This window comes from Globicephala melas, chromosome X (genome assembly GCF_963455315.2).
Source record: "Globicephala melas chromosome X, mGloMel1.2, whole genome shotgun sequence".
NCBI lineage: Eukaryota > Metazoa > Chordata > Mammalia > Artiodactyla > Delphinidae > Globicephala > Globicephala melas.
In genome coordinates this window covers 85,657,951-85,673,414 of record NC_083335.1, presented here as the reverse complement: position 1 = coordinate 85,673,414, position 15,464 = coordinate 85,657,951, and the positions used below count along the sequence as shown (strand labels likewise).

Below are 15,464 nucleotides of genomic sequence, written 5' to 3'. Positions count from 1 at the left end.
GCAGTCTTGTGTGGGGACTGTTCCAACTTCTGCCCAAGATAAGCATACAAACATCAATTGCTTTTCTATATACTAGTAATTAACAATAAGTAATAGAAATGAAAAATGAATACTACACAATAAAGTGGAAATAAGACAACACCAAGTAAAATAGCATCAAAATGTGAAATAGTTAGGGAATAATTTGTCAGATGTGAAAGACCTGTACACTGAAAATTACAAAATATTGTTGAGAGAAATTAAACAGAGAGATATACCTGATTTATGGGTCAGAAAACTCAATATTGTTAACATTTCAATTCTCCCCAAATTGGTCTATAGATTCAAACCAATCTCAGTAAAAATCACAGCAGCTTTTTTTGTTGTTGAAATGAACAAACTTATTCTACAATTTATATGGAAATGTAAAGGACGTAGAATAGCCAAAACAACTCTGAAAAAGAAACAACTTTATTGAGGTATAATTTAGGATCCATATTTAAATTGTACAGTTCAATGACCTTTTTAAAAAAAACAAAAGTTTATTCTTAAATGTACAACAGGCTCCAAGACAACACTTCATTCTAGATATGGGTGGCAACAGATGTTATGGCAGGGAACCCAGATGTTTAAACAGGAATGGAATTAAGGATCACCTCAATGACCTTTATTAAATTTACCTAGTTGTGCAACCATCATCACAATCAAGTTCTGTAACATTTCAATCGCCCCAATAAGATTCCTTGTACTAATTAACAGTTAATGACGATTCCCATTCTCACACCCAGACAACCACTAATCTACAGATCTCTGTATTTTACTTTTGCGGACATTTCATATAAATACAATAGGCAAATACAATATTAGATCTTCTGTGTCTCACTTCTTTCACTTAGCATATTTTTGAAGTTCATCCATAGTTGAACAGTTCGTGCTGTAGTATTTATTAGTATTTGTTCTTTTTTATTGCTGAATATACCACATTTTGTTTATCTACTTGCTGGTTGATGGACATTTGGATTGTCTCCACTTTTTGTCTTGTATGAATAATGCTGTTATGAGTATTCAAGTGTAAGTGTTTGCACGAAAACATTACATATCTTTTGGGTAGATAATGGGAATGGCAGTACTGGGTCCTCTGGTAAATTTATGATCAACTTTTTAAGAAACTGCCAAACTTCTCCAAAATGGCTATACCATTTTAATGCAGTCACACCAGAAATGTCGGAAAGTTCCTGATTTTCCATATCCTTGCCAACATTTATTATAATTGTTTTTTTTATTTTAGCCGTTTTAGTACATATAAAGTGGTATTTCATTGTGGTTTTAGTTAGAATTTCTCTAATGACTAGTGATGTTGGGCATCTCTTCATGTGCTTATTTGTATATATTTTTTGGTGAAATATCTCTTCAAATCTTCAGCCTAATTTTAAACTGGGTTGCTTGTCCTCTTTTTATTGAGTTGTAAGTGTTCTGTATATATTCTGGATACAAGTCCTTTATCAGGTAAATGATTTACAAGTGTTTTCTCCCTGTCTGTGCTTTGTCTTTTCATTTTCTTAATGGTACCTTTTGAAGTTTTAAACCTTTTTCATTTTGATGAAGTCTAATTTATCATTTTTTCTTTATGGATCATGCTCTTGGTGTCCTACTTAAGAATTCCTTGCCTAGTACAAGGTCACAGAGATTTTTCTCCTATGTTTTCTGCTAAAACTTTTATAGTTTTAGCTTTTATATTTACATATCTGATCCATTTTTTGGTTAATTTTTAGTATGGTGTGTAGAGTTAAATTCATCTTTTTGCATGTGGATATGTAATTATTCTTGCACCAAATGTTGAAAAGACTTTTCTTTCCCCAATGAATTGCCTTCACACTTTTGTAAAAAAATATTTTTACCGTAAGTATCAGGGTTTATTCCTAGACTCTCTGTTCTGTTCCATTGATCTATGTCTCTATCCCCATGCCAGTACCATACTGTCTTGATTACTGTAGTTTTATAGTTTTGAAATTGGGAGGTTACTGTCCTTCCACTTTGCTTTTTAGCAAATTCCTGTTTGTTAATCTTGGTCTTTTCTATTTCTATATAAATATTAGGATTAGCTTATCAATTTCTGGGGAACAAAGTCTGCTGGAAATTTGATAAAGTTGTGTTGAATTTGTAGATCATGTGATTTTTCTTCTTTACCTTGTATATATAATATGGTAGATTGCGTTGACTGATTTTTGAATGTTGAAGCAGCCTTATATCACTGGAATAAACCCCACTTGGTCATGATGTATAATCCTTTTATATGTTGCTGAATTCATTTTGCTAATATTTTGTTGAAGATTTTTACATCTATGTTCATGAGAAATGTTGGTCTGTAGTTTTATTTTCTTGTGATGTGTTTGTATGGCTTAAGTATCAGGGTAATACTGGCCTCATAGAGTTGGGGAGTGTTCCTTCCTCCTCTATTTTCTGAAAGATTTTGTGGAGTGTTGATATTATTTCTCCTCAAATGTTTAATGCAATTAACCAGTTAAACCATCAAGCTTTGGGCATTTTTGTGTGGAAAGATTTAAAGTTACTAATTGCTTACTATTGCTGGTGAGATGTAAAATGGTACAGTCACATGAGAGCCATGCCTGGGTTTCAGATCTGAGATATCAGTCAACTGTCTTGGGAAGATGGTGAGATTGGAGGATAAGGAAATAAAAATTAAAGCACACTGAGATATCACTATACATCCACCATAATGGCTACAGTAAAAATGATGGAAAATACCAAGTGTTGACAAGGATGTGGAACAAATAGAACTCATATACTGTGCTGGTGGGAGTGTACATTGGCAAAGCCACTTTGGAAAACTAGTTTTATAAACTAGCTGAGCATGAACACCATATAGCCTGGCAGTTCAACTCCTAGATGTATACCTAACAGAAGTTCATAAATATGTTCACCAATAGACAGGTACTAAAGTATTTATAGTAGCAGTATTCCCAATAGCCCCAAGCTGCAAACAACACAAATGTCCATTAATAATAGAATGGATAAATATATTGTAGAGTATTCACAGAATGGAATAAAACATGACAATAAGAATGAATTATCCATAACTACATTCAACAATATGGACAAATCTCATATTTACAGTGTGAATGAAAGAAGATAGACACTTAAGAGTATATTACCAAAATATGCAATATAATTGTTTGACTCAATTTATATAAAATACCAAGCAGACAAAGCTATTTAAGTCAGGGTAGTGTTCACCTGGTGGGGTAGGTGGACAGTAAGGCCTGGAAGGGAGCACAGGGAGTTTTTCTGGGGTGCTGGTCATGTTCTGTTTCTTGATCAGTGTTCAGTTTGTGAGAATTCATTGAGCTGTATGCTTATGATATATGCATTTTCTGTATGCATACTTTAATAAAAAGGTTTAAAAACAAAATAAAATTACATGCTAAAAAGAAAGCCCCTTTCTTATGAGTATTGCAAAAAACATTTAATTGAAATCAAGAAAGCGTTTATATATCAGTGCTTTAAAAAAAGCAGTGATCTTTCTAGAGAAGTCTTCCAGTTATTCAACTATAATAAACTATAATCATATCTTAGGCTAAAAAACTACAATGCAACATGACTTTATCCCATAGCAATGTACACAAAATTACTCTTAATGTGCATGTAGGAAATGAATATATCAAATTAACTAAATTGGAAGAAAAACCACCAAAGTTTTATGTATTGAAATCCAATTTCTTAACCATTGTTTTTCAAACAGAAATCCCAAAGAAAGCAGAAGCTTCAGTGGATGAGATGGGAAGTCCAGAGTGTTGTGGCTCAGTTTCATTGTCTTAGGGTCAGTTACTAAGGGGATAAGAAGTTTATGGCCTGCAGCTTACATAAATGATAGCTTTTTTGGTACAGGTTAGAAGGTATGCCTACCATTTTCGAGTGTGAGTCACCTGCTGCCACAGCATAGAATTAATAAGGGAACAATTGCCACCTTTAGGTGTGTGTAACACTTAATAACTCTATTCCTGTAACATAGGCTAGAGATATGCTTAATTTGCCAATGCATAAAGTCAGACTTTAAGTTTAAAAATTCTATTTAATTAAAAAAATACCATGGTGACTTCTCAAAGGGAAGAGAAAGAATGGTTCCTCAGGGCAATATTTTCTGTGTCTTAAATGTCAATGATAACAAGAACTTCTGGCTTCTACTCATAGATCTATTATACATTCCCAAATTGGTTTTTGCCTTGACTTCAGTGCCCTGGAGGTGTTTGAACAATGAATACTCTTCTCCCCACCCTAGAAAGTTGAAAAAAATGGCCAGTATTAAGGACTTTTACATCCCAAGGTATGAAGGACAAATCTGTGCTGAATTTATAAAGCCCTTTATCCAAAAAGTGAAACACAGGAGATTACAAGTCATCTCCTGGGGTTTCTATTTCTACCATTTGCAGGAGATTGAGAGTACCTGTGTGAATCATAAAACCAAACAGGGCTATTGCTCAAATGCTTTATTGAAGTGTCTCCCTATGCATATAATTGCATATCAACTTGTATTCCACCTGACTGAAGGATACTTGGCTTTGTTTGCCTTCTGTTCACTTAGGCTGTTTGTAGTCTGTCATATCTACTCCCCCTGCACAATGATTGATGCATCAGGCACTCCTCATCTCTCCACTATGAGACAGCTGATGCATATCCAGTTGTGATTTCCAGCTGAAGGCATTTTCAGTCACTGGCTTTATAGAGTTTTTCTCCACTATGAGTTTTCTGGTGTTTAATGAGATTTGACCTGTCAGTGAAGGCCTTCTGACATTCTGTACAAGCATAAGGTTTCTTCCCTGTATGAATTATCTGATGCAAACTTAGTGTTGCTTTCTGGATGAAAGCTTTCCCACATTTACTGCATTCATAGTGTCTCTCTCCAGTATGAGATTTCTGATGGATAGTGAGGCGTGATTTCCAGGTGAAGGTTTTTCCACAGTCACTGCATTTATAGGGTTTCTCTCTAGTATGGATTTTCTGGTGTGTTATGAGATTTGACCTGTCAGTGAAGGCCTTTCCACATTCAGCACATATATTGGGTTTCTCTCCTGTGTGAATCTTCTGATGCACCCGGAGTTGTGACTTCTTCGTGAAGCATTTCCCACAGTCACTACATTCATAAGGCTTCTCTCCAGTATGAATTCTATGATGTGCAATGAAGTGTGATTTCTGGATGAAGGCCTTCCCACATTCAGGACAAGCATAGGGTTTCTCTCCTGTATGGATTCTCTGATGCACACTGAGTGTTGATTTCTGGATAAAGGCTTTCCCACATTCATTGCATTCATAGTGTCTCTCTCCAATATGAGATTTCTGATGTATTTTGAGGCGTGACTTCCATATGAAGGCCTTTCCACAGCCATTGCATTTATAGGGTTTCTCTCCAGTATGAGTTTTCTGGTGTTTAATGAGATTTGACTGATCACTGAAAGCCTTTCCACATTCGGCACACATATACGGTTTCTCTCCAGTATGAGTTTTCTGATGTGTAGTGAGATTTGTCCTATGAGTAAAGACCTTTCCACATTCTGTACATATATAAGGTTTTTCTCCTGTATGAATTCTTTGATGCACATGGAGTTGTGATTTCTTAATGAACGATTTCCCACAATCGCTGCATTCATAAGGTTTTTCTCCAGTATGAATTCTCTGATGTGTATTGAAATGGGATTTCTGGATGAAGGCCTTCCCACATTCAGTGCATACATAAGGTTTCTCTCCTGTGTGAATTCTTTGATGCATCCTGAGTGCTGATTTTCTTGTGAAGGCTTTCCCGCATTCACTGCATGCATAGTGTTTCTCTCCAGTATGAGTTTTCTGATGTATATTGAGGTCAGAATTCTGGGAGAAGCCTCTTCCACATTCACTGCATTCATAAGGTTTTTCTCCTGTATGAATTCTCATATGTCTAAAGAGATATGATCTGTGGAAAAAGGCTTTTCCACATTCACTGCATTTATAGGGTTTCTGCCCAGTATGAATTTTCTGATGTGTAATGAGGTTTGACCTGAGTGTAAAGGCCTTCCCACATTGAGTACATATAAAAGGTTTCTCTCTTGTGTAAACACTTTGAGGTACCTCAGTTTGCGGCTTCTGAGTGAAGACGTTCTCACGCTTGTTGCATTCATGGGATTTTTCTCCAGCATGAATTCTCTGATGCTCAAAAAGATGTGACTTTTGGGTGAACGTCTGTACGTATTGAGTACACACATAAAGTTTCTCTTCAGTATGAATTTTCTGATGGTGGGTGAGAACTTGTTTGTGGCCAAGATGTTTTTCACATTGATTAAGTTCACAGGAGTTTGCTCTTGTATTAGCATTCTCATTCTTAGTAGAGGAAGAGCTATGGGCAAAATTGTTACCATTTCTAAAAATTTTATCAAAGTTCTTTGTTGCATTGCTTTTATTATGATTATGTAAGTTTAAAGTATGCTTCAAACTCTTTCCAAATGTGTCATAGTTATGGAGTCTTTTAATGGAAGGAACAAGCCTGGTACTCACGTGAATTATTTTTTCAATGTTTTTACATTCATAGCCCCTCTCCTTAATCAATACTTTCACATGACTTAAAGGGTTATTTTGGTTTTCTTGACATCTCTCTAGCCGGTCATTATCTTGCCACAGTTCTTCTACAATGGAACACAATGAATCTTTTCCTATGGACTGACCAAATTTCTCACAGTGTAATGAAACTTCTCCAGAAATTCTCTGTTGTTGGGTTTGCCCATTATCCTCATCTAAAAAGAAAGAGAAAAAAATGAAAATGACTCCAGAATAATTATCAGAGAATAGAGGGTACATGGAGTTTGGACAGGATGAACAGAGAAATGGAAGAGTCCTTATGACAATAATGAAAATAGTAATATGAAATTCTTCTAGAACACTTACTCTATGTAAAACAATTATATACCATTTATGATGCACCAGGCACTTCCAAGCGCTTTACACAAAGCAGCTCATTTAATCTTCACTAAACTCTAAGAGGTAGCTATCATTATCAATCATGTTTCACAGATGAGAAAACAGAAGCACAGAGAAGTTATGTAACTTGCTGAAGATCAAATAGCTAAATAGGGCTTCCCTGGTGGTGCAGTGGTTGAGAATCTGCTTGCTAATGCAGGGGACATGGGTTCGAGCCCTGGTCTGGGAGGATCCCACATGCCACGGAGCAACTAGGCCCGTGAGCCACAACTACTGAGCCTGCGCGTCTGGAGCCTGTGCTCCGCAACAAGAGAGGCCGCGATAGTAAGAGGCCCACGCACCGTGATGAAGAGTGGCCCCCGCTTGCCACAACTAGAGAAAGCCCTCGCACAGAAACGAAGAAGCAACACAGCAAAAAAAAAAATAATAATAATAATCAAAAAAATAGCTAAATAAATAAGAGATGGGATTTGAACCTGGGAATCTATATCCACTATGTAGGAAGTCAGGACAGTGAGTAGAGTAACCAGAAGAAGAAACTGAAGTCTGTTAAAGGTAAGCCTGAATGGAAGAAATATTTCAGAATGTATGTCCTTATTACATATTAGGTCTAAAATATTAATAATCTCTCTGCTTCCTCTTGCTTTTCCCTCTGAACCATTATGAGCATCTACATTAAATTTATAGTCCTCAACTACCAATTCCTCTATATCTATAGGAAAAATATATGCTTTCAACAAGTGTCAAATAGGAGAGGGCAAACCATCTATGGCAGAAACTGCAAGCCATCCACCAAAATCTATTCACCTCTTCTTTTATAGTAATAGAACACAGCTGGACATTACGTTTACCAGTCTCACTTTGTCCTCACCAGTGGAATACGAGCAGAAGTGATATGTACCACTCCTAGGCCAGGCTTTAAGACAGTGGGCAAATCTCCCCCGTTCCCCCTTCCCCAGCCCAGAGGACTCAACAATGACCCAACCTCAACCACCCAGCTGACAACAATACTCTAGGAGATGGCAGAGCAATAACTTGGAACATGGTCCTTGAATGACCCAACAAGATCAGAGTTGATTTGTTGAATGCACCCATTCACCTGAGAATGCTTATGTAAGAGAGGACACAGTTATATTAAGCTTGTTGCTTTGCTCCTCTGTGCATATTCAGAAGGTATTGTCCTTGATATCAGCTCTAATTTTAGTACACCTCTACGGAGGTTATATCTGCTATGAATGTATAAAGCAGACACAGTACACTCATATTGATACCAAATTTGGCACAGTTTTGTGTTATAACAGAGAGAATTAACACACAGAGCCTGAAATTATTAACATTTCATGCAATTATCTTCCCTTTCCAAATATAATCTATGGTCTTTTGAATTCTTCTGATCAAATATTTGAAGGATCCTTCTGAAAGAGAGAAAAATATCCTCCTCTGCCTATCTCCCCAAATTCAATAAATTTAAGTTTACTAAATATTTTCCATGCTTGGCTTCAGAAAACTGAAAAGTAAGTGTTACAGTTATCAATTTTTTGCCTTTCAACCCCCAATTCACCCTTCCTTGTCTGCTCTACAAAAATGGATCTGAGTCTTTTTTCCTTTGCCATCTGGCATGATGTAGAACCTTGTCAATACAGGGTGATGGGGAAACACTGGAGGAAGGGATTTTGCTTCCTGGTTCTAGTGAGCTCACTCAGCAGGCTCCTCCAGCAAGGGCAGCTTGTCTATTACCAGGCTTCAGCAGTGTGGTGGCTTCAGCAGCATCTGGCTCCTAATGCACATGCAGCTTCCCAGGCACCCAGATCTTGCAGTGCAGGTCACTTCTTTAGCACCCAGCTCCTGCCACTCATATGGCTTCCCAAGCGCCCAGCTTCTGCAGTGCATTGCAGCCAGAAGCACCCAGCACCCAGCAGTTTATCCTGGCACCCCTCTCAGATGGCTTGTAGTGGAATATTGCCAATGAGACACTTCCCTATGATCAGCTTTTTCTGGAACCTCAGAGGGTAGATTTCCAGTAAGTTCAACCAGTGTGGCATGACAGCTGCCATGCTGTGAGCCATGGATATGCCTTCCCTATAAGGTCTGGATTCATCCCTGGGAAGCAGGGGAGGCGCTTCCTTGGGTGTTCCTTCACAGCCTTAGAGATACTCTCCCACACTAATTTGCTATTCCTTTATTCTTTAGACTTCTCTTTACTTTTGCTGGCTAATCCCTTGTTACCTCAATCCCACAATAGCTAATAATTCTTTTTTTCAAATTTATTTATTTATTTATTTTTGGCTGCGTTGGGTCTTTGTTGCTGCACGTGGGCTTCCTCTAGTTGCAGCGAGTGGGGGCTACTCTTTGTTGTGATGCGTGGGCTTCTCATTGCAGTGGCACTAATAATTCTTTGTTAAACTTTCCATGTTCAAATTAGTATGTGGTTTCTCTCTCCTGATTAGGTCCCAAGTTATACAATAAGAAACAGGCTTTTTTTTCAGTGTAAGAATGGATCTTTTTAAAAATTCTTTTTCATTATGGTTTATCACAGGATATTGAATATAGTTCCCTGTGCTATACAGTTAGACCTTGTTGTTTATCCATTCTATATATAATAGTTTGCATCTGTTAATTCCAAACTCCCAGTCCACCCCTCCCCCACTCGGCAACCACAAGTATGTTCTCTATGTCTGTGAATCTGAGAAATAGGCTCTTAATTCTGGGAGCTTTCTAAAAAACTTAGAGGTAAAAAAAGCCTTAGTTACCACACAGTCTAAAATCCTATGTTTTTCTGTGAGTTCCTGTGGGATGGAGGATGAGAAAAAAGAAAGAGCCATATATTCTGGAGTAATTAAGAGCCATTTCATGAAATAGTGAAATCTGATCACAAGGTGAAAATGTATCATCTAAATATATAGAGCACAGAATAAAGAGTCAGATTAGGGGAACACTATCAAATATGGCAGACATCAAGAAAACATCAAAAATGCACAGCAAAGGAAACAATCAACACAATGAAAAGGCAACTTATGGAATGGGAGAAGATATTTACAAGTCATATATCTGATAAGGAGTTAATATGCAAAATATATAAAGAACATATACAGCTCAATAGCAGAAAAAAAACTGATTAAAAAATGGGCAGAAGAATTGAACAGTTTTCCAAAGAAGACATACAAATGGCAAACAGGTACATGAAAAGGTGCTTGATAGCAGTAATCCTCAGGGAAATGCAAGTCAAAACCACAACGAGATAACACCTCACACCTGTTAGAATGGCTTTCATCAAAAAGACAAGAGATAACAAATGCTGATGATGGTGTGGAGAAAAGGGAACACTTGTGCACTGTTGATGGGAGTGTAAATTGGTGCTGCTACTATGGAAAACGTATGGAGTTTCCTCAAAAAATTCAAAAGAGACCTATTGTATGATCCAGCAATTCCACTTCTGGGTATATATCCCAAGGAATTGAAATCAGGATCTCTTAGAGATATCTGCACTCCCATGTTCATTGCAACATTATTCACAATAGCAAGATATGAAAACAACCCAAGTGTCTGTCCACACTGAACAGATAAAGATGTGGTATATAAATACAATGGAATATTATTCAGCCATGAGAAAGAAGGACATTGTGCCATTTGCTACAACTTGTCTGAACGTTGAGGGCATCATGCTAAGTGAAATAAGTCAGAGAAAGACAAATACTGCATGGTATTATCACTTGTATGTGGAATCTAAGAAAGCCAAACTCAGAGAAGCAGAGAGTAGAGTGGTGGTTCCCAGGGACTGGAGGGTGGAGGGAATGGAGAGCTATTGGTCAAAGGGTACAAACTTTCAGTTATAAGATGAACAAGTTCTGGGAATCTAATGTGCAGCATGGTGACTATAGATAATGATACTGTGTCATATACTTGAATGTTGCCTAGAGAGTAGACCTTAAATGTTCTCACCACAAAAAAGAAATGGTAACTATGTGATGGGATGGAGGTGTTGGCTAATGCTATGGTGGTAACCAGTTTGCAATATATAAATTATCAAATCATTTATATATTTGGATTGGAAGAGTTGATAATGTTAAGATGTTAATTCTCTCCAAACTGACTTACAGATTCAATGTAATCACAATCAAAATTCACTTTCATAGAAATTGAAAAATTGACTGTAAAATTCAAATGGATACACAAAGTACTTAGAATAGCCAAAACAATTTGAAAGAGAAGAACAAAGTTGGAGGACTAATATGACACGATTTCAAATTTATTACATAGCTACACTTATCAAGACAGTGTGGGAATGGTGTAAAGATACATGAATAGATCAATGGAACAGAATGAAGAGTCCAGAAAGAGACCCACATATATATGACAACTGATCTTCAATAAAGGTGCAAAGGCAATTCAGTTGAGAGAAGGATAGCTTTTTTTAAAAATAAATGATGCTGAAATGATTGGATAGCCATGTGCAAAAATGAACAAACACAAAACTCTGATCCATACTTTAAATCACATATAAAAATTAATGCAAAATGCATCACAGAACTAAATGTAAGACCTAATTTTTGGGGGGACCTTGGATTAGGTAAAGATTTCTTAGATACAACACCAAAAACACAATCCATAACATAAGAAAAAAGATAAATTAGACTTTGTCCAAATTTTAAGTGCCTCATGAAAGACACTGATAAGCAAATAAAAAAATTCGCAAAACACATACCTGATAAATAACTTGTGGCCATAATATATAATGAACTTTCAAAACTCAACAATAAGAAAACAATGTTCCCTATAGAAAACTGGGCAAAAGATTTGTACAAACACTTCACCAAAGAAGATATATAGATGTCAAATATTAGATATTATGGAAATGCCAATTAAAACCACAGTAAGATACAACTATCTTACTATTAGAATGGCTAAAAGTTTTAAAAATGGACAATTCCAAGTGCTGGTGAGAATGCAGATCAACTGGAACTCTCATACATAGCTGGTCAGAATTGAAAATTGTATAGCCACTTTGGAAAAGTTTGGCAGTTTCTAGTAAAGTTAAACATATACTTACCATATAGCCCAGCAATCTGACTCCTAGGTATTTACCCAAGTGAATGAAATCTTATCATCACACAAAATATGGAAACAAATATATAAACATAGCACCTTTATTCATAAACACCCAAACTGGAAACCATCCAAATATCCTTCAGCTGGTGAATGGATAAACTGTGATACATCCATACTATGGAATACTACTCAGAAATAAAAAAGGAACAAACTATGGAAAACACAACAGTAGGAATGAGTTTTGAATGCTTTATGCTAAGTGAAAGAAGCCAGGCTCAAAAAGCTTCATACTGTATGATTCCATTTATATGACATTCTGAAAAAGGCAAAACTATAGAGACAGAAAAGACATCAGTATTTTCCAGGTCTGGAAGTGGTGGGAAGAAGTAACAATAAAGGGACCTGAGGTAATTTTTGTTCTATATCTTGATTGTGGTGGTGGTTACATGACTGTATGCATTTGTCAAAACTCATAGAATTATTATTATTATTTTGGCCATACCACGTGGCTTACGGGCTTTTTGTTTCCCATCCAGGGATCAAACCCAGGCCCCGGCAGTGAAAGCACTGGGTCCTAACCACTGGACCGCCAGGGAATTCCCCAAAACTCATAGAACTATGAACATAAATAAACCTCATAGAATCATAAAATATGTTAAAAATGGACTTGAGTATAGGTTATACAAAATATACAGATACACATTTGAATTCGAAATACATGGCCATGTTGTTTGCCTCTCTGAATGAAGAGTTTAATTGTCACATGCTAAGTCATGGGGAATAATTGTAGGTTTTTTCATAAAGCTAATGTCAAGATAAATAGAACATTTTAGGCAATGAAATTTATCGTTAGCTTTTGAAGTGAACTAATAAAAAGAATGGAATCAGCAAATACAATCAGTAATAGAAAAATTATAATCCAGGCGTAAGAAAATATGGAGCTGGTTTTGGGTGATATTGCTGGGAACTAAGAAGATGAACTGAGAACTGAAAATGATATTCTCAGAAATGGAAAAGCAGTAGGAACTGTAGAGTGATTAACTTAAAAATGACAGAAATATTTAAGAAACACTGACAAATGTGAGAAAAGTTGGAAGGTGAGAAGGGTTTCTGATACATGAGGTAATGATTCCAATTTCTGATGTAGTGAGGAGCAAGAGAAACATCTCAATGGAACTTTTGGGGTAGCTAAATGTAGTACTAAAGTACCAGGGAAGAACAGATTGGAGATGTCAAAAACAGAGTCATCAGAATTTCAGGATGGATGAATCCTTGCATGTATATGAAGAAAAGACTGGTGAACAGTAGACAGGGTCCGTAGGGCAACCTCATTTATGGGGATAATGAGGAGAAGGCTGGAAAAGGGGGCAAATAATAAATTGGATGCAAATCAGTATGAAACAGACAGGAAGCAAATCAAAACTAGGGGAACATGAGCAAGGTCACTCATAGGAGAGAAACTCAAAGAGACCACAAATGGTCAATAATGAAATGCTCAAACTAGGTATTGGAGAAATGAGAAATAAAAAATGAGATATCACTTTATACCCATAGTTGGCGCCAAAATGAGAAACTCTGGTAATATTAATTCTTGGCAGAAACTCGAGGAAAGCAAGAACCCTGTGCCCTATTGCTGGGAGAGTAGATTAGTGCAGCCAATTCAAGAAGAATACGGTGGTGCTCAAATTCAGTATGAGAATATGCAATGATCAGGCAAAGCCTCTCTTCTATATACATCCCTGAGAAATTCTCACACTCTAAGAGAACACCTGTGTAGAAATTTATTGTAGAGTTGTTTGTCTTAAATGGGAGCTAACGGAAACCTAGGTTTCACCACTGGGTGTATGGTTCAATAAGATGTGGTGCTAGCACACTGTGCAATACTATGCAGCAATTTGAACGAATGAAGCCAGATGAGCACTGCAATATGGACAGACCTTAGGGGTGAGTGAAAAAAAGGAACATAATTAAGACATGTAGCACAGGGACTTCCCTGGTGGTCCAGTGGTAAAGAATCTGCCTTCCAATGCAGGGGATGCGGGTTCTATCCCTGGTCGGGGAACTAAGATCCCATATGCCCGGGGGGCAACTAAGCCCACGCACCACAACTACTGAGCCTGTGCACCCTGGACCCCATGTGCCACAACTAGAGAGAGAAAACCCAAACGCCACAACTAGAGAGAAGCCCACGAGCCACAGCTAAAAAGAAGCATGAGCACAGCAATGAAGAGACTGCAGGCCATAACCAAACATCCTGCATGCCTTAATAAAGATCCTGTGTGCTGCAACTAAGACCCGACACAGCCAAAAAAATAAGGAAAATAAATAAATTTTAAAAATGTATAAACAAAGAGTGTTTAAAAAAAAAGACATGTAGCACAATATAATTTATATATACTAAAAATACATACTTATAAACCAATACTTCAGGCTTTAAGAGAATATCATACAAATTCAAAGATCAAACACATTAGATCTGTTGCCTTTGGGAGGAGGCATAAGGGATGGATATGAGGAATTGGAATAAAAGGGCAGAAAATTTAAAATACCTAATGTACAAGAAAAGAACCTAAGATAAGGGGGTGGGAGTGAAGTAGGAAGAATAAAAAGTCCCTAGGTAAGATAGGGTAGTATGTATGTGATCCATGGTACAGAGATTAGAGACAGCTTTCTTATCAAAAAGCCAAGCAAAGAAGACAATGGGTATCGGCAAGGGTCATACTTGGAGAAAGCATTCAGATATTGGAGGGGCTCTGCCAACTCTCTCCAAACAACTCCAAATGCTTCGAGCCTTCAAGATAAGATATCTTCAGAGCCTTTCAAAGGCATCAGCCTCTTCTAGAGAAACTGAGATCTATTTCCATGTCCCCCATCTGCCTAGGTCACACTCACTCACCTGAGCAGCTCTGGTGTGGGGTTTCCTCCTCCAACGTCCATGGCCCCTCTCCTTGCTCCAACTTGAAGATGACCTCTGGTTTGGGAACTTGGTACCCTGTTAACAGGACATGATACAGGATTGGGTCCAGCTAATTGGGTTTTGGGGCCTTTCAATGACACTTCCATTTGCTCTTCAGGAAAGTAATCCCATTTCACTGGGAGTAGAGTAATAATCACAGATGTGAAAAAGGACTGAAGAACCTCGGGCAAATCAAGGATGACACCATCACACACTTCAGATGCCCCAGAGCATTCAGCAGCTGAGAATGGAAGCAGCCTTTCTGAGGCCCCTGGCTGTGCTTACCCACTGAGCGCAGGTGGCTATAGTTCTCCAGCGTCACATCCCGGTACAGGAGCCTCTGAGCAGGGTCCAAGTGCTGCCACTCCTCCCTGCTGAAGTCCACAGTCACATCCTTGAATGACACCTGTAACAACACAGTCCTGTTCAAGGTGACATGGTCAGCACTGGAGGATGGAGGGAAGAGGAATAGGAAGTTGTTTTTAATGACTTTTACCATAATGTATCATGTAGGATTTTCACC

At 37.5% G+C, this 15,464-nt stretch overlaps 1 protein-coding gene across 1 annotated transcript in view; it reads right to left on the bottom strand.

Annotated features, from left to right (window-relative positions):
• Positions 1-442: 442 nt before the first annotated feature.
• The window catches only part of ZNF41 (zinc finger protein 41), a 29,249-nt gene continuing 14,227 nt past the window's right edge, over positions 443-15,464 (bottom strand). The window contains 4 exon segments of the mRNA XM_030849824.3: positions 443-4,704; positions 4,706-6,755; positions 14,882-14,977; positions 15,227-15,347. Of these exon segments, the coding sequence (XP_030705684.2) occupies positions 4,629-4,704; positions 4,706-6,755; positions 14,882-14,977; positions 15,227-15,347 (2,343 nt within the window). The 3' untranslated portion in view covers positions 443-4,628.